The following is a 19,345-nucleotide window of genomic DNA, read 5'->3' on the forward strand; positions in this document are numbered from 1 at the left end:
ATGGGCCGAATGGCCTAAATTTGCTCCTATCATTTATGACGTTATTTCCCGATGAACCGGGTCAGTTTAAAGGGAGGAAATGCCGAAACAAGGAACTGCAGATGCTGTTTTAAAACAAACATACAAAGTGCTGGAGTAACTCAGCGGATCAGGCAGCATCTCTGGTGGTGACGTTTCAGATCGAGACCCTTGTTCAGACTGGTTAGGGAGAAGGGAAACGAGAGATATAGACGGTGATGTGGAGAAATACAGAACAATGAATGAAAGATGTGCAGAAAATACAACGATCAAGGAAACACTATAAATAATTCAGTCTGAAGAAGGGTCTCGGCCCGAAACGTCACCCATTCCTTCTCTCCAGAGATGCTGCCTGTCCCGTTGAGTCACTCCAGCATTTTGTGTCAATCTTCGATTTTAACCAGCATCTGCAGTTCCTTCCTACACATAATACATTCTCTTATAGGGGGGTTGCACGAAAGGTCACTGGGTCCTAGGGCTCGACGCACGGAGCCGCTCAATCCATCTGGAGGACATCCGTCACTTCCGGTATATGTTATTAATGCAAGAAACGCGCACTTTCCTACCTGTTAAAAATCGCCAAAATGTTGAATTTTTGCGCTGAAAAAATTTGTGGGAGTCTGGGTAAGTATTAGACGTGTACCCAACTTTAGAATTCTAAACCTGAAGCAAAATGAAGGTATAGAGATGTGAGAACTGAAGGGACTACAGCAGCTAAAGTGCTTGGTAAACATTGAAAATATTGGGAATTATCGCGTTTGCTCACTGCATTTCATCAAGTAAGGCATTATTTGTGTTTTTTATTGATTCCTTTGGTATCTAAAAATTCTCAGAAGTGATAAATCTGGCTGTAAATTTTTCTTCAGGTGCGTTTTCATTTTGTATGTAAAAACCCACGAGAACCATGGGCGATTTAAAAAATTACAGCCAGATTTATCACTTCTGAAACTTTTTAGATGCCAAAGGAATAAAGAAAAAACACAAATAATGCCTTACTGTTGATGAAATGCAGTGAGCCAATGGCCAATGTTCGCCAAGCACTCTGGCTGTTGTTGTCCCCTTCAGCTCTCGCTTCTATCTACCGTCATTTCTCCTCACTTTTGGAATTGTGAAGTATGCTAAATGTCTCACACACTTATCCCAATTTCCATAATTATTTACAGCGCAAAAATTGACAATTTCAGCGGTTTTTAACGGGCCCGCTACGCTGGAAACAATGGTAAGTGCCTACCTGCAGTTCATCGGGTGTAATCCATTTGGAGTAGCGTAGCAACAGTACGGGTCATGGTTCGTGAGCCGACTGCCGTGAAACCTCCCTATACAAAAACAAATCTATCAGCTACACACTGATGAAGGCCGGCAGGTGCTGTGAACATGAGCGTTAGTGGTTCCTGCCCGTTCACGGAGCCCAGTCGGTGTGAGAGGTAAATAACGGGGAGAGTTAGCGGCTGTAAACGGTGTTGGCAGGGGCGGCCGCGGTGGGAGGAGCCGACTTTGGGCAATGGCGCTGGGTCAGACTCACCCCTCCTTCACCCATACACCCGGCCTTAATGTGAGGAAATAAGGAACCGCACATCTCCTTCGGCCAAGATCAGACACTTGGCAGTTGCCAGGTGGCGCGGCCGGGATATCCCATCTTCTCGCCGCCACAGCCGGGCAGGACCAGGCTCAGATACCACCAGGTTCCTGAATCCACCCACATAACCCTAACCCAACCTCGGCAACTGAACACATCTTACACAACCGCGGGCTGATTCCTAATATCTTGCTTTTACCATGGCCTGCCTCGTGTTATTTATGTATAATGTCCCTGTGTCGGTGCTGCAAGGGACATCTCACACCGTTGCCGTCCGCTCCCTTTGCACCGCGCGTGTTCTGGTCAAACTCGGGAACCGCAAATGTACTTCCCCCGCCCGCTGACATAACTCAAGTGGACAGCGGACAGTGACCGATCTGTGGGCATCCGCCAGTTACATCCGTCCAGCCTGAAACATCACAATTCTGTTTGCCACTAGACACAGATTACAATTCATTGCAAGACACGTCCTTCAGTGCAAGTCGTTTAATTTGTTTAAGAAGGAACTGCAGATGCTGGAAAATCGAAAGTATACAAAAAAGCTGGAGAAACTCAGCGGGTGCAGCAGCATCTATGGAGCGAAGGAAATAGGCAACGTTTCGGGCCGAAACCCATTTCCTTCGCTCCATAGATGCTACTGCACCCGCTGAGTTTCTCCAGCTTTTTTGTATACTTTGGTTTAATTTGTTCAGTTTGAACCGTCCAGGCTCTTTGTCCAATACCGCTCGGGCCGGACACTGTGCCTCTGTGTGTCCACTCCCCGACACATCGGACAGTCGGCACATTTGCTTCCCCGAGGAGGATGTCTTCCTCTGTGATTCTATCTCTTTGATCGCTGATCCCAACATCTTGCAGTAGTAATCTGGACCTCTGGCCTGCAACACAAGGATTGCCTTTGTTGCTTCCAGCCAAGTGCATGAGCCAACATCTGTTGTTGTGTTGGAGGGAACCGCAGATGCAGGTTTACACTGAAGACACAGCATGCTGGAGTAACTCAGCGGGACAGGCAGCATCTCTGGAGAGAAGGTATGGGTGGCGTTTCGGGTCAAGGCTGTTGTGAGCCTGTAACGTTTACACTCTGGAACTGGGGAGGGTCTCGGATTTTAATTCGCAGAGATTGAGTTGAGACCTTAGGATTCTGGAGGTTGGAACATCTCAGGAGAGAAAGAATGGGCGACGTTTCGGGTCGAGACCCTTCTTCAGACGGATTTGTCTACATGAAGTTCAATAAGGCACTTGGTGAAGCTCCTCCTCGTGGGCTGATCCAGAAGATTATGATGCAGTGGGGTCGACTGAGTCATTTGTGTTCCGACTGGTTTACTGACAGCAGACAGGGGGGGGGGGGGGGGGAGGGGGGATTCAGGCCGCAGCTCCGTGACCCGTTCTCCCGGCCACTGACCATCGCTGACTGGGAGGGAATGTTTCCGGCCGGGGGGGGGGGAGACCAGCGGCCAGCGTCAGTCGCTCCCGGTTAAAGATGGGTGGGGTCACAGGTCAGGGCCTGGGTGGGGGAGGTCAGAGGTCAGGGCCTGGTGGGGGGGTCAGTGCCTGGGTTGGGGAGGTGCAGGGGGAGGGTCAGGTCAATTGTCCAGCGGGACGGGGTCATGGGTTAAAGGTCCAGCGGAGGGGGATTGGTCCATTGTCCTGGGGGTCGCAGGTCGGGGCCTGAGAGTGGGGGTCAGGGGTCAATGGGGTGAAAGAAGGCTGGTCCAATGGGGTCAGAGGTCGAGCTCCATGTCCTCCACCTCCCGCAACAAAGCGAGCAGGCTGTCGAGGGAGGCCGTGCTGGAGATTTGTAGACTGACGTTGTCACTGTCCAGTGAGGAGGCGCCGCAGTGCTGGGCCATCTCCGTCAGTGCAACCCAGGCCAGGGGCACCACCTGTGGGAGCAGCACCCCGGGGTGGGGGATCAGTGTGTGTGGGCCAGCACCTTAATCTCACCCCCCGCCCCCCCCCCCACCCACGCCCCAAACCCCACCTCAAGCCACCCCCCCTGCGGGCACCACCCATGGGAGCAGCACCCCCGGGTGGGGGATCAGTGTGAGGGGTCAGCACCTTAATCTCACCCCCGCCCCCCCACCCACCCCCCACCTCCACCTCAAGCCCCAACCCCCACCTCAAGCCCCCCCCCCCCCCCCTGCGGGCACCACCCGTGGGAGCAGCACCCGGGGGTGGGGGATCAGTGTGAGGGGTCAGCACCTCCATCTCACCCCCGCAATCCCCACCCACCCCCACCCACGCCCCAACCCCCACCCCCAACACCCCACCCAAGCCCCCCCCACCCATGCGGGCACCACCTGTGGGAGCAGCACCCCGGGGTGGGGGTCAACACCCTCACCACAGACCAGGGCCTGGGCGGGGGTCACAGGTCAGCCCCGCCTCCTCACCTTGACCAGGATCAGCTTCTTGTTCTTGTTGCTGCGCAGGAACTGCTGCCCGAAACACAGAAACGCGGCACAGTTTGGCGCCCCCCGCGGTGCTCCATGAACGCCCTCAGCTCTGTCGGGAACGGCAGCGTCAGTGGGTGGGGGGGGTCAGTGAGGGGGACAAGGGGTCAACGGGGGGGGGGGGGGGGGGGTCAGTGAGGGGGACAAGGGGGGGACAACGGGGGGGGGGGGGGGGGTCAGTGAGGGGGACAACGGGGGGGGGGGGGGGTCAACGGCGGGGGGGGGGGGGGGGGGGGGGGTCAGTGAGGGGGACAAGGGTGAGTGGGGGGACAACGGGGGGGGGGGTCAGTGAGGGGGTCAAACGGGGGGGGGCCGGAGGGGGACAGGTCGGGGCCGTCATCAAACTAAAACCGCAATCTTCTGTCTCCGTCAGCGGGGAGCAACGGGGGGGGGGGGGGGGGGGGGGGGGTCAACATCTGGGGTCCCAAACGGCGAGAGAGCACCCCCCTCCCTCGACCGCAAACGTCAACGGGGGGGGCCCACTCCCCCATCTCAGATTTCAACGGCGGGGGGGGGGGGGTCTCCCCCCCCCCCCCCCCCAGTGGGGGGGGCCAGGGGGTTCGATCGGCAGGGGGGGGGGTCTCAGCCCCAGCGTTGTCTGTGTGGAGTGAGGGGGGCCCGAGACTAAAAGATGTTCCCAGCGAGGGGGGGGACAGTCACCAATGGTTCAGCCCACTCCCCCATCTCAGATTTATCCCCCCCCCCCCCAGCCCCAGGTTCGATCCTCAGCCCCAACGTTGGTGGGAGTCGCAGGCGAGCGGTAGGGGGGCTGTGGTCGGCAGGGGAGGGGGGGGGGGGGGGGGGGCTATTTACCAGCTCCAACCTCAGTCTGAAGAAGGGTCTCGACCTGAAACGTCACCTATCCATGTTCTCCACAGATGCTGCCTGACCCGCGGAGTTACTCCAGCACTCTGTGTCTATTGCCAGCTCGGGGTTTCATTCAAGCATTTATCCGCCCCCCCCCCTCCCCCCGCCCGCATCTGAGGGGCGGGGCTGGTACAACCACAGCATTCGGACAGGTACATGGATGAGACAGGTGTGGAGGGACATGGGACAAACACGGGCAGGTGGGACTGGTGAAGCGGGGATGGGTTGGTCGACGCGGATGAGTTTAGTTTAGAAATATAAGTGCAAACAGGCCCTTCGGCCCACTGAGTCCATGCCGACCATCGATCAGCCCGTACACTAGTTCCATGATATCCCACATTCTCATCCACTCTCTACACACTAGGGGGTAATTTACAGAAGGGCCAATTAACCTAAAACCCGCACGTCTTTGGACCACCCGGAGGAAACGGATATGGTTACAGGGAGAACGTGCAAACTCCACACAGACAGCATCCGAGGTCAGGTTGGAACCCGGGTCTCTGACGCTGCGAGTGACCGCGCTTTGTACGACCCTGCTCACCTCTGACGAAGTCCTTGAGACATAAGATGTGAGTGCGCTGGTTGCGGTTGAGTTTGATGGCGCCGCCGCCCGGTCCCGCTCCCGCTCCCGGCTCCAGCTCCAGGTCCGGGCCGCTCTCAGAACGGGCCCAGAACACCTGGCAGCGGCCCAGGCGCTCGGCCAATACGTCTCCTGCCCAGTGGTGCAACAACAACCCGCCCTCCACACTGGCCAACAGCTGCTCCGTGAAGTCCCGCTGCTTGATGTCGGGCAGGCCGTCGGTGGGCGGGAGGCGGACGGGCTGAAGCTGAGACAACGCGGGCTCCTCTTGCCGCGAGTAGAAGCGGCAACCGCCGGGGTTGGTCACCGTGCAGTGTAGCACTTGGAGGCCGCGGTAATACACCGTGATGTCCAGGTCACTGGGCTCTGGGGGGAGGGGAGTAGAGTGAGGGAGCGCCGCGCTGGGGGAGGGGCGGTGAGGGAGCGCCGCGCTGGGGGAGGGTTGGGCGGTGAGGGAGCGTCGCACTGGGGGGTGGGAGGGGCGGTGAGGGAGCGCCGCGCTGGGGGGGGGAGGGGCGGTGAGGGAGCGCCGCGCTGGGGGAGGGGCGGTGAGGGAGCGCCGCGCTGGGGGAGGGGCGGTGAGGGAGCGTCGCGCTGGGGGAGGGTTGGGCGGTGAGGGAGCGCCGCGCTGGGGGAGGGTTGGGCGGTGAGGGAGCGCCGCACCGACGGGTCGTACGTACCTTGACCACTGATGAGGACTGGTGCCCAAAGGGGCAGGTTGGGCGTCAGCGGCCGGGGGGTGGAGGGGAGCGGGGGGGTACACAGGTCCCTGTTGGCTGAAGCCCCCCTCCCCGCACGCTCCCCCTCCCGGCAGCGGCCAACAGCGCTCTAGGAGAGAGAGACAAGGGTCAGTCCCTGACAGTCAATCCATTTCCCACCCACAGTGACCCCTCACCCCACAGTGACCCCTCACCCCACCCCTCACCCCAGTGACCCCTCACCCCACAGTGACCCTCCCCCCCACAGTGACCCCTCTACCCCACAGTGACCCCCCCCCCACAATCCCCTCCCCACAGTCACCCCCCCCACAGTGACCCCTCACCCCAGTGACCCCTCACCCCAGTGACCCTCCCCACTCACCCCCCCCACAGTGGCCCCCTCACCCCAGTGACCCCTCACCCCAGTGACCTAGCCCCCCACAGTGACACAAAGCTGGACCCAGTGTGACCCCTCACCCCAGTGACCCCCCCCACAGTGACCCCTCACCCCAGTGAGTGACCCCTCACCCCACAGTGACCCCCCCCCACAGTGAGGTTATCCACTTTGGTGGCAAAAACAGGGAACAGTGACCCCTCACCCCCCCCCCATCAGTGGACCCCTCCCCCACAGTGACCCCTCACCCCACAGTGGACTCCCCCCACAGTGACCCCACGGGTTATTGACAGTGACCCCTCACCCCACAGTGACCCCCCCCCCACAGTGACCCCTCACCCCACACAGTGACCCCCCCCCACAGTGACCCCCCCACAATGACCCCTCCCCCCCACAGTGACCCCCCCACAGTGACCCCTCCCCCCCCCACAGCCCCCCCACCCCACAGTGACCCCCACCCACAGTGACCCCTCACCCCACAGTGACCCCTCCCCCACAGTGACCCCTCACCCCACAGTGACCCCTCCCCCCACAGTGACCCCTCCCCCACAGTGACCCCTCACCCCACAGTGACCCCCCCCACAGTGACCCCTCACCCCACAGTGACCCCCCCCCACAGTGACCCCTCACCCCACAGTGACCCCCCCCCACAGTGACCCCTCCCCCACAGTGACCCCCCCCCCACAGTGACCCCTCACCCCACAGTGACCCCCCCCCACAGTGACCCCTCACCCCACAGTGACCCCCCCCCCCCCACAGTGACCCCTCACCCCACACCCGCTCCCCCTTCCTGCTCCGCGGCCCCCCCCCCAGGCAGTGACCCCTCAGCCCCCACAGTGACCCCCCCACAGTGATCTGTGGAGAGAGAGGGGGTGACCCCCCCAGTTTTGACCCCTCACCCCACAGTGACCCCTCACCCCACAGTGACCCCTCACCCCACAGTGACCCCCCCCCCACAGTGACCCCTCACCCCACAGAGACCCCCCCCACAGGTGACCCCTCACCCCACAGTGTCCCTTTTCCCCCCCCCCCCACAGTGACCCCTCACCCCACAGTGACCCCCCCCCCACAGTGACCCCTCAGGGGGTACCGCCCCCCACAGTGACCCCTCACCCCACAGTGACCCCCCCCCCCACAGTGACCCCTCACCCCACAGGGACCCCTCACCCCACAGTGACCCCCCCCCCCACAGTGACCCCTCACCCCACAGTGACCCCCCCCCCCACAGTGACCCCTCACCCCACAGTGACCCCTCACCCCACAGTGACCCCCCCCCCCACAGTGAGGATCCCCCCCCCCCCACAGTGACCCCTCACCCCACAGTGACCCCCCCCCCCACAGTGACCCCTCATGGTCACCCACAGTGACCCCCCCCACAGTGACCCCTCACCCCACAGTGACCCCCCCCCCACAGTGACCCCTCACCCCAGTGACCCCTCACCCCACAGTGACCCCTCACCCCAACTCACCCGCTCCCCCTTCCTGCTCCGCGGCTTCCGAGAGGAGGCAGCTGACTGCAGCGCCCCCTTGCTGGGGCTGGAGGAACAGCGGGTGTCCGGCGTCCAGCTGATCTGTGGAGAGAGGGGAGGGCGGGGTCAGTTTTGGGAAGGGGGGAGTGAGAGGGTCAGTGACAGGGTCAGCCTGGTGTGTGGGGTAGGGGCGAAATCCTTTAAAACCGAGATGGGGAGAACTTTTTTCACACAGACACAGACAGCAGAGACAGGTCCAGGAGGGAGAGAGAAACTGACCCAGAGGGAGAGGGAGATATGGAGCACAGGGGGTCCCTTTTCCCTGTGGCTATCAAACTATCGTGGGGTAGACTGAGACTGACTCTCCTCCTCCACCACCAATCCTTTCCACTCATCACTTTAATGTCAACTTTTATGTATCTTGTGATTTGTGACTGTTAGCAAATCAATTTCCCCCCTGGAATAAATAAAATTCTATCGTAACGTAACCGGTCCCTCAGAGACGTGTGGAGTTGAAACAGGCCATTCGGCCACCTTGCCCATGCTGACCTAGTTGGCATTCTGGGCTATTCCCATTTGAGTGCGTTTAGCCCATATCCCTGGAACCCGCACCTATCCATAGAGTTGGCAAACACTGTGATCTGTGTACCCACTTCTCCAGCTCTACTCAGTCTCATTGCACTTGGTGCAGCGGGTAGAGCTGCTGCCTCACAGTGTCAGTGACCCGGGTTCAATCCTGATCACTGGTGCTGTCTGTGTGGAGTTTGCATGTACTCCTTGGGTGACTGCTTGGGTTTTCGCTGGGTGTTCCAGTTTCCTCCCACATTCCAAAGACGTACAGGTTTGTAACTTATTTGTGAGTTTGTTATTCTGACCGGTGACAAAGGCAAGGCAGTGCCTTTACCACCTCAGGCAGCTGAGGAAATTCAGAGTCTCTCTGAGGATCCTTCAGTCTTGTACTCTGGTGCAGTGGAACGTATCCTGACCGGAAACATCACAATCTGGTTTGGCAACAGCTCTTGCCAGGACACTAATCTTCTGGAATTTTTTGAGGATGTAACTAGGAAAATGGACAAGGGAGAGCCAGTGGATGTAGTGTACCTGGACTTTCAGAAAGCATTTGATAAGGTCCCACATAGAAGATTAGTGGGCAAAATTAGGGCACATGGTATTGGGGGTAGAGTGCTGACATGGATAGAAAATTGGTTGGCAGACAGGAAACAAAGAGTCGGGATTAACGGGTCCCTTTCAGAATGGCAGGCAGTGACTAGTGGGGAACCGCAAGGCTCGGTGCTGGGACTGCAGCTATTTACAATATACATCAATGATGTATATGGTAAATATACAGTATATTTATTGTGGGGGGTGCGGCTGGTGGCCCATGGCCCAACGGGGAGCGAGTTCCTCGGGAGTTAGAGCGAGGTTGGGCTGGAGTTGGCACCTCTTCTCCGCGCTGGCTGTGGGGGGGAGGGGGGGGGGGAGGGGGGGGGGGAGGGGGAGGGGGGGAGGGAGGGGGGGGGAGGGAGAGGGGGGGGGGGAGAGGGGGAGGGAGAGGGGGAGGGGGAGAGGGGGGGGGAGGGAGGGAGGGGGGGGGGGGAGAGGGAGGGCGGGAGAGAGGGGGAGAGAGAGGGGGAGAGGGGGAGAGGGGGAAGGGGGGGGGGGGAGAGGGGGGGAAGGAAGGAGGAGGGGAGGGGGGGAGGGGGGGGGGGGGGCACCAACCTGAGGGGCTGTCGGACAGACTCATGGATCCAAAGTTCGGCATCACCTCATCCAGGGGCAGCTGGTGACAGAGTAGAGGGTCATCACCGACCTCACCCCTGACCCCCGCATGCTCACCCCTCCCCCTCCCTCTCCCTCTCCTCCCACCCTGCCCATCCGGTTACACCCATTCCCCACCCCTCGCCCGGCACATTGGTGGGGGTGCGGAAGGGGGGGGGTACGTACCTGAGGAGGGGGGCTACTAGAAGGAGGCTGGGGGGGGGGGGGGGGGGGTGTCATGTGGGGTTTTGGGGGATGGTGGGGGGTTGCGGGATGGGGGGACTTTGATAGGTATGTGCGGTGGGAGGGATTGTCGGGAGGGAGTTAGGGAGGGAGGGGGGGGGGTACCGGGGGAAGGGGACTGGACTGTGTCGGTGGTACGTGGGGGTGGGGGTGGGTGCAGGGGAGGGGGAGGGGGGGGGGGGGTGTAGGGGAGGGGGGTGCAGGGGGAGGGGGTGCAGGGGGAGGGGGAGGGGGTGTAGGGGGAGGGGGTGCAGGGGAGGGGGGGGGGTGTAGGGGAGGGGGGGTAGGGAGGGGGTGTAGGGGAGGGGGTGCAGGGGGAGGGGGGCAGGGGAGGGGGTGGGGGTGTAGGGGAGGGGAGGGGGAGGGGGGGTAGGGGAGGGGGAGGGGGTGTAGGGGAGGGGGAGGGGGGGCAGGGGGGAGGGGGTGCAGGGGGGGGGGTGTAGGGGGAGGGGGGGAGGGTGAGAGGGGGGAGGGGGGAGGGGGGTAGGGGAGGGGGAGGGGCTGGGGGGGAGGGGGAGGGGGTGTAGGGGATCCAGGGGGTGCAGGGGAGGGGGAGGGGAGGGGGGTGCAGGGGAGGGGGGAGGGGGAGGGGGTGCAGGGGAGGGGGTACGTACCGGGGGGAAGCCGGGTTGGGTCGGGTCGGCCTCGGGGCTGAGGTGCAGAATCGATTCCAGCTCCTCGTCCACTCCCATCGCTCCATCTGAAACCATGACAACCGTGTCACCCATCACTCTCTGCTGCCTCCCACTGGCCACTTGGCTGTGAAACTTCTGCTAGCTCTGGCCTCCCCTCCCCCTCTCCCCTCCCTCTCCCCACTCTCACCATGGGGGGGTGGGGGTCTCATTAGATGTTCCGCTAAAGTGTATTATTATTATTATTATTATTATTGTTGTTGTTGTTCTCCACAGATGCTGCCTGACACGCTGAGTTACTCCAGCACTCTGTGAAACATCACCTATCCATGTTCTCCACAGATGCTGCCTGACACGCTGAGTTACTCCAGCACTCTGTGAAACATCACCTATCCATGTTCTCCACAGATGCTGCCTGACCCGCTGAGTTACTCCTGCACTTCCTTGTTTTATTCATTCTACATGTACAATATATTTGACTAATGTTGGCAGATCAATTTTCCTCCTGGGATAAATAAAGTTTTATCATTTCGTATCGTATTATACCTCGCTACAACCTCCAGCATTCCAGAGTCTGTCAAACCGCTCGCTCCCTGTAACTAATACCCGCTAAACCAAGCATCATTCTGGTAAACTTCCTCTGCCCCCTCTCCAAAGCCTCCACATCCATTGTGTAATGGGGCATCAGAACTGCCCGCTATACTCCAAAACCGACCTGACCAAGGTCTCATGAAGCTGCATCGTGACTCTGGACTCTTGTACTCAGTTCCCTGTTGATGAAAACGTGACACCTTCCTTACCACCATTACTGATAGAGCGTATACGCATTGTGAGAGTGTGTACACGCGTTGTGTGACAGTGTGTACACGCGTTGTGTGACAGTGTGTACATGCGGTGAGAGTGTGTACATGCGGTGAGAGTGTGTACACTCGGTATGAGGGAAGGTGAGTACAGGTACCTGGGGGAGGTTCAGGGTTATGGTCCACGATGAAGTAGACCTTGTGTGGGTCTGTGGATTCCTTTGAGAGGTCGGTCAACATTTTGAACGACTCGTTGCTGTTCAGGGCGCAGCGGAAGTTGGTTTTCCATTTGGGGGGGTCGTCGGCATCTTGCCCGTTGAAGCGGCCACTGGCGATTGCCCAATCCTGGAGAGAGACAGGGGGGGGGTTATAAATGAATGAAGAGTAGTTTTATTGGCCAAGTATGTACACATACAAGGAATTTGCTTTGGTGCTCCACTCGCAAGTAACAACACGACAAACAGTAACAATTAAGAATGACACATAAAACATTAAACATTAATAATAAAATATTGATTAAACATGTGAATTAAATTAAATACCAGAGTAAAAGGAGGCTACAGATATTTGGTTATTGAGTAGAGCAACTACTCGTGGATAAAAAACTGTTTTTATGTCTGGCTGTGGCAGCTTTGACAATCCGGAGTCGCCTTCCAGAGGGAAGTGATTCAAAGAGTTTGTGGCCAGGGTGAGAAGGGTCAGAGATGATCTTGCCCGCTCGCTTCCTGGCCCTTGCAGTGTGCAGTTCATCAATGGAGGGAAGGTTGCAGCCAATAACCTTCTCTGCTGATCGGACGATTCTCTGCAGCATCCGGGTATCGTGCTTGGTGGCTGAGCCAAACCAGACCATGATGGAGAAGGTGAGAACAGACTCTACGTGGCCGTGTACAATTGGACCAACATTGCCTGTGGCAGATTGTGCTTCCTCAGCTGCCGCAGGAAGTACATCCTCTGTTGTGCCTTTTTTTACTTTGGAGTCGATGGTAGCCCCCCACTTAAGGTCCTTGGAGATGATGGTTCCCAGGAACTTAAAAGACTCCACAGATGTGACTGCGGTGTTGTTGATGGTGAGTGGGGTGAGGGGAGGGGGAGCTCTCCTAAAGTCTACAATCAATCCCACTGTCTTAAGAGCATTGTGCTCCAGGTTGTTGCGATGGCACCAGGACACCAGCTGTGACACTTCCTGTCTGTAGGCAGATTTCTCCCCATCCTGGATCAGTCCAATCAGGGTTGTGTCGTCCACAAACTTGAGAAGCTTGACAGGGGAATCAGTGGAGGTGCAGTCATTGGTGTAGAGAGAGTGGAGGAGAGGAGAGAGTACGCAGCCTTGTGGTGCTCCTATGCTGAGGGTCTGTGGGTCCAAGATATGCTTTCCCAGCCTCACATGCTGCTTCCTGTCTGTCAGGAAGCTGGTGATCCACCGACAGAGGGGTTCAGGCACAGTCAACTCAGAAAGTTTGGAGTGTAGTAGCTCTGGCACAAGGGTGTTGAATGCAGAGCTAAAATCAACAAACAAAATCCTCGTATAGGTCCCCTGGTGGTCTAGGTTCTGGAGGATGAAGTGCAGGCCCAGGTTGACTGCATCATCCACAGATGTATTGACCCGATATGCAAATTGCAGAGGGTCCAGCAGGGGGTTTGTGTTATTTTTCAGCTTGGCCAGCACAAGCCTTTCAAGGGTCTTCATGACTACAGAGGTCAGTGCGACAGGCCTGTAGTCATTAAGACGTAATCCTTGTCTTTTTGGGTACAGGGACAATAGTGGAGACTTTGAAGCCGGCAGGGACAGTGCAGGTTTTACAGGGACTGGTAGAAAATGTCTGTGTAGACCGGTGCCAGTTGTTTGGCATGGAGAGAGAGCTTGAGGGTAGAGGGGGAAACATTGTTGGGTCCTGGAGATTTCCGGCTTTTCTCTCTTTGGAAAATCCTCTCAACCTCCTCAATTTCTATTGTTAGTGATGGAGAAGGGGCCAGGAAGGAGGGGGTGAGTAGTGAACGAGGGCCCTGTCTTTGCCAACTGGAGTCAGGCTGTGAGTAGATGTGAATTGGTGATTGGGGAGGGGGGAGGAGGGAGGGGGTATCAGGGTTACATTCCATTTATCAAACCTGCACTGGAACTTATTAAGGACCTTGGTCAGCTGACGATTGTCCAAAGAGCAGGGGGCTTTCCTCTTGTAGCTGGTGATTTCTTGCAAACTGTTCCAAACTGAAGAAGAGTCATTAGCTGAGAACTTGCTCCTCAACTTCTCAGAATACCTTTCCTTGGCAGCTCTGATTGGTCTTCTCAGCTTGTACTTGGCCTGCCTGTAGAGGTCTGCATCCCTGCTCCTGCAGGCCTCCTCTTTAGACTGGCAGAGCTGTCTGAGTTCTGCAGTGAACCAGGGCTTGTTGTTGTTGAATCAGGTCCGGGCCCTAGTTGGAATGTAACTGTCCTCACAAAAGCTGACGTATGATGATGCAGTGTCTGTATATTCATCGAGGCTTGTGGTTGCTTCCATGAACACATTCCAATCCGTGCAGTCAACTTCAAGTTAGTTTATTGTCATGTGTCATAGAAACATAGAAAATAGGTGCAGGAGTAGGCCATTCGGCCCTTCGAGCCTGCACCGCCATTCAATACGATCATGGCTGATCATCCAACTCAGTATCCTGTATCTCTCCATACCCCCTGATCCCTTTAGCCACAAGGGCCACATCTAACTCCCTCTTAAATATAGCCAATTAACTGGCCTCAACTACCTTCTGTGGCAGAGAATTCCAGAGATTCACCACTCTCTGTGTAAAAAATGATTTTCTCATCTCGATCCTAAAAGATTTCCCCCTTATCCTTAAACTGTGACCCCTTGTTCTGGACTTCCCCAACATCGGGAACAATCTTCCTGCATCTAGCCTGTCCAACCCCTTAAGAATTTTGTAAGTTTCTATAAGATCCCCCCTCAATCTTCTAAATTCTAGCGAGTACAAGCCGAGTCTATCCAGTCTTTCTTCATATGAAAGTCCTGACATTCCAGGAATCAGTCTGGTGAACCTTCTCTGTACTCCCTCTATGGCAAGAATGTCTTTCCACAGATTAGGTGACCAAAACTGTACGCAATACTCCAGGTGTGGTCTCACCAAGACCCTGTACAACTGCAGTAGAACCTCCCTGCTCTTATACTCAAATCCTTTTGCTATGAATGCTAACATACCATTCGCCTTCTTCACTGCCTGCTGCACCTGCATTCCTACTTTCAATGACTGGTGTACCATGACACCCAGGTCTCGTTGCATCTCCCCTTTTCCTAATTGGCCACCATTCAGATATAGTCCACTTTCCTGTTTTTGCCACCAAAGCGGATAACCTCACATTTATCCACATTATACTGCATCTGCCATGCATTTGCCCACTCACCCAGCCTATCCAAGTCACCTTGCAGCCTCCTAGCATCCTCCTCACAGCTAACACTGCCCCCCAGCTTTGTGTCATCCGCAAACTTGGAGATGTTACATTCAATTCCCTCGTCCAAATCATTAATATATATCGTAAATCGCTGGGGTCCCAGAACTGAGCCTTGCGGTACCCCACTAGCCTGCCATCGTGAAAAGGACCCGTTTACTCCTACTCTTTGCTTCCTGTTTGCCAGCCAGTTCTCTATCCACATCAATACTGAACCCCCAATACTGTGTGCTTTAAGTTTGTATACTAATCTCTTATGTGGGACCTTGTCGAAAGCCTTCTGAAAGTCCAGATATAACACATCCACTGGTTCTCCCTTATCCACTCTACTAGTTACATCCTCGAAAAATTCTATAAGATTCGTCAGACATGATTTACCTTTCGTAAATCCATGCTGACTTTGTCCAATGATTTCACCACTTTCCAAATGTGCTGCTTTCCCATCTTTAATAACTGATTCTAGCAGTTTCCCCACTACCGATGTTAGACTAACTGGTCTGTAATTCCCCGTTTTCTCTCTCCCTCCCTTTTTAAAAAGTGGTGTTACATTAGCTGCCCTCCAATCCTCAGGAACTACTCCAGAATCTAAAGAGTTTTGAAAAATTATCACTAATGCATCCACTATTTCTGGGGCTACTTCCTTAAGTACTCTGGGATGCAGCCTATCTGGCCCTGGGGATTTATCGGCCTTTAATCCATTCAATTTACCTAACACCACTTCCCGGCTAACCTGGATTGCACTCAGTTCCTCCATCTCATTTGACCCCCGGTCCCCTGCTATTTCCGGCAGATTATTTATGTCTTCCTTAGTGAAGACAGAACCAAAGTAGTTATTCAATTGGTCTGCCATGTCCTTGTTCCCCATGATCAATTCACCCGTTTCTGACTGCAAGGGACCTACATTTGTTTTAACTAATCTTTTTCTCTTCACATATCTATTAAAGCTTCTGCAGTCAATTTTTATGTTCCCTGCCAATTTTCTTTCATAATCTATTTTCCCTTTCCTAATTAAGCCCTTTGATCTCCTCTGCTGGACTGAATTTCTCCCAGTCCCCTGGTAGGCTGCTTTTTCTGGCTAATTTGTACGCATCATCCTTCGCTTTGATACTATCCCTGATTTCCCTTGTTATCCATGGATGTACTACCTTCTCTGATTTTTTTTTTTGCCAAACTGGGATGAACAATTGTTGTAGTTCATCCATGCAGTCTTTAAATGCCTTCCATTGCATATCCACCGTCAACCCTTTTAGAATTAATTGCCAGTCAATCTTGGCCAATTCACTTCTCATACCCTCAAAGTTACCTTTCTTTATGTTCAGGACCCTTGTTTCTGAATTAACAATGTCACACTCCATCCTAATGAAGAACTCAACCATATTATGGTCACTCTTGCCCAAGGGGGCACGTACAACAAGACTGCTAACTAACCCTTCCTCATTACTCAATACCCAGTCTAGAATAGCCTGCTCTCTGGTTGGTTCCTCTACATGTTGGTTTAGAAAACTATCCCGCATACATTCCAAGAAATCCTCTTCCTCAGCACCCTTGCCAATTTGATTCACCCAATCTATATGTAGATTGAAGTCACCCATTATAACTGTTTTGCCTTTGTCGCACGCATTTCTAATTTCCTGTTTGATACCATCCCCAACTCCACTACTACTGTTAGGTGGCCTGTACACAACTTCCACTAGCCTTTTCTGCCCCTTAGTGTTTCGCAGCTCTACCCATATCGATTCCACATCCACCAAGCTAATGTCCTTCCTTTCTATTGTGTTAATTTCCTCTCTAACCAGCAACGCTACCCCACCTCCTTTCCCTTTCTGTCTATCCCTCCTGAATATTGAATATCCCTGGATGTTCAGCTCCCAGCCTTGGTCACCCTGGAGCCATGTCTCCGTGATCCCAACTATATCATTGTCATTAATAGTTATCTGCACATTCAACTCATCCACCTTATTACGAATGCTCTTTGCATTGAGACACAAAGCCTTCAGGCTTGTTTTTACAACACTCTTACCCCTTATACAATTATGTTGAAAAGTGGCCCTTTTTGATTTTTGCCCTGGTTTTGTCTGCCTGCCACTTTTACTTTTCACCTTGCTACCTATTGCTTCTACCCTCATTTTACACCCCTCGGTCTCTACGCTCACACATTTAAGAAACCCTTTCCCTTTAACTCCATCCTCCACTATCCCATTCGACACCCCACCCCCCTTATTCAGTTTAAAACCACCCGTGTAGCAGTGGCAAACCTGCCTGCCAGAATGCTGGTCCCACACCTGTTAAGATGCAATCCGTCCCTTTTGTACAGTTCCCCCTTACCCCAAAACAGATTCCAGTGATCTAAGAATTTAAATCCCTGCCCCGTGCACCAGTTCCTCAGCCACACGTTCAGGTCCTGTATCTCCCTGTTCCTGCTCTCACCAGCACGGGGAACGGGAAGCAAACCGGAGATAACAACCCTGGTGACCCTGTATAGGATAATGAAATTCGTGCTTTGCTTCAGCACACAGAACATAGTAGACATTTACTACAGAACAGATCAGTGTGTCCATATACCATTATATAAATATATACACACATGAATAAATAAACTGATACAGTGCAAATAACAGAAAGCAGGACTGTAGGTTCTCGCTTGTCCACCATTTCATTGTTCTGGCCACAGGCTTATTAGCAGTTTCTGCCTGTAGGTCGGAATAAGGTGAACTAGACAATGATCAGAGACCCAGAGCCACCCGGGGAACAGAGAGATATGTGTTCTTGTAAGTGTAACAGTGATCCAGTGTTATCTGGAGGGGCAGGCAACATGAAGTCTGCACTTTGGGCTCCCCCCCGCCCCGCCCCCATCGCCAGGTGTTGACATGTATGTTCCCTTCATGTGTGTCATGCGGTGGTTCCCGTGTTGGCACCCCGGAAGGAGCCGTACCCCATGTCCTCCAGAGACCGCGGCGCTCCCTCCCCCCCCGCGGCGCCCCCCCCCGCGGCCTCCCCCTCCCCCCCGCGGCGCTCCCTCCCCCCCCCGCGGCGCTCCCCCCCGCGGCGCTCCCCCCCCCCGCGGCGCTCCCTCCTACCCGGAAGATGCGATAGTCGTCCTGAGTCAGGTCCTGGCGGGACGCGTGTTTCCACGGGATCCGGAACATGTTCCGCCGCCCGTTCACCCACCGCAGCCCCGGGAAGCGGCCGCTGTTGACCTGATCGATCAGCCACGGCCGTAACTGTGGCCTGTTGTTGTTCATCCCGCGGCCGGGAGCCGGGGCCGGGACACCGGGACACCGGGAGCCGGGGCCGGGCCGGGACACCGGGAGCCGGGGCCGGGACACCGGGAGCCGGGGCCGAGACACCGGGAGCCGGGGCCGAGACACCGGGAGCCGGGGCCGAGACACGGGGAGCCGGGAGCCGGGGCCGGGACACCGGGAGCCGGCGGAGAGAGCGCGGGGAACGGGAGCCGGGGCCGGGGGATGGAGCGGGCACAGACCCGGGCAGAGTCCGAGCCGGAACACGTCCTCACTCACTCGCTCGCTCGCTCCGCCCCCACTCCCGCCTCTCATCTCCTCCCCATCCTCACCCTCCTAACATTAGAGGGTGGCTGCAGTGAGATAGCAGGGAACCGATGAGCCGAACGACCGCAAACACATGACCCCAATCCCCCTCCATCCAATCACGTCCAGGGCCCACCGCACATCTCCGTTAAACTTTTACACACATACACTTACACACACATACACACACACACACACTTACACACACATACACTTACACACACTTACATACACTTACACACACATACACACACACACATAGACACACTTACACATACACACACTTACACACACAGACACACTTACACATACACTTACACACACACACACACACTTACACACACACATACACACTTACACACATACTTACACACACACACTTACATACACACACACACTTACACATACACACACACTCTTACACACACACTTACACACACTTACACATACACACTCACACACACACTTACACATACACACACACTTACACATACACACACACACACACTTACACACACACACACACACTTACACATACACACACACTTACACATACACACTCACACACACTTCACACATCTCAAAGCTATGCCCTCTAACGTTGGACATTAGGAGAACAAGGTTGTGGACTCCCCAATGTTGGGCGACTCCAGAACCAGAGGCCACGGTCTTAGGATAAAGGGAAGGCCAAGTTTAAACTGAGGTGATGGGACAGGGGCTTTAGATAGAGCTCTAGGGGCTAGTGGAATCAAGGGATAGGGGGAGAAGGCAGGCACGGGTTATTGATTGTGGATGATCAGCCATGATCACAATGAATGACGGTGCAGGCTCAAAGGGCCGAATGGCCTCCTCTGCACCTATTTGCTATGTTTCTGTGTCCAC

General features: G+C 55.6%; 1 protein-coding gene across 1 annotated transcript; it reads right to left on the minus strand.

The window, feature by feature from the left end:
• Positions 1-2,255: 2,255 nt before the first annotated feature.
• Positions 2,256-18,206, minus strand: LOC129705992 (interferon regulatory factor 3-like). The gene is made up of 10 exons (XM_055649963.1): positions 17,996-18,206; positions 11,641-11,827; positions 10,665-10,750; positions 9,769-9,829; positions 8,040-8,151; positions 7,358-7,403; positions 6,169-6,316; positions 5,401-5,854; positions 3,982-4,093; positions 2,256-3,474 (listed from the first exon to the last, which is right to left on the minus strand). Exons 1-10 carry the CDS (start codon positions 18,158-18,160, stop codon positions 3,313-3,315), a joined length of 1,533 nt encoding a protein of 510 aa, XP_055505938.1. The 5' UTR covers positions 18,161-18,206; the 3' UTR covers positions 2,256-3,312.
• Between the last annotated feature and the right edge of the window lie 1,139 nt (positions 18,207-19,345).

Source organism: Leucoraja erinacea, chromosome 18 (genome assembly GCF_028641065.1).
Source record: "Leucoraja erinacea ecotype New England chromosome 18, Leri_hhj_1, whole genome shotgun sequence".
NCBI lineage: Eukaryota > Metazoa > Chordata > Chondrichthyes > Rajiformes > Rajidae > Leucoraja > Leucoraja erinaceus.

Excerpts from the sequence above, each read along its gene's own strand:
- LOC129705992 (XM_055649963.1), bottom strand. The coding sequence starts at position 18,160 with ATGAACAACAACAGGCCACAGTTACGGCCGTGGCTGATCGATCAGGTC. Across the intron at positions 8,152-9,768 it reads TCTGTCCGACAGCCCCTCAG|ATCAGCTGGACGCCGGACAC; the intron begins GTTGGTGCCCCC and ends CTCTCTCCACAG. Across the intron at positions 7,404-8,039 it reads GGGGGAGCGGGTGAGTTGGG|GGGTCACTGCCTGGGGGGGG; the intron begins GTGAGGGGTCAC and ends GTGGGGGCTGAG.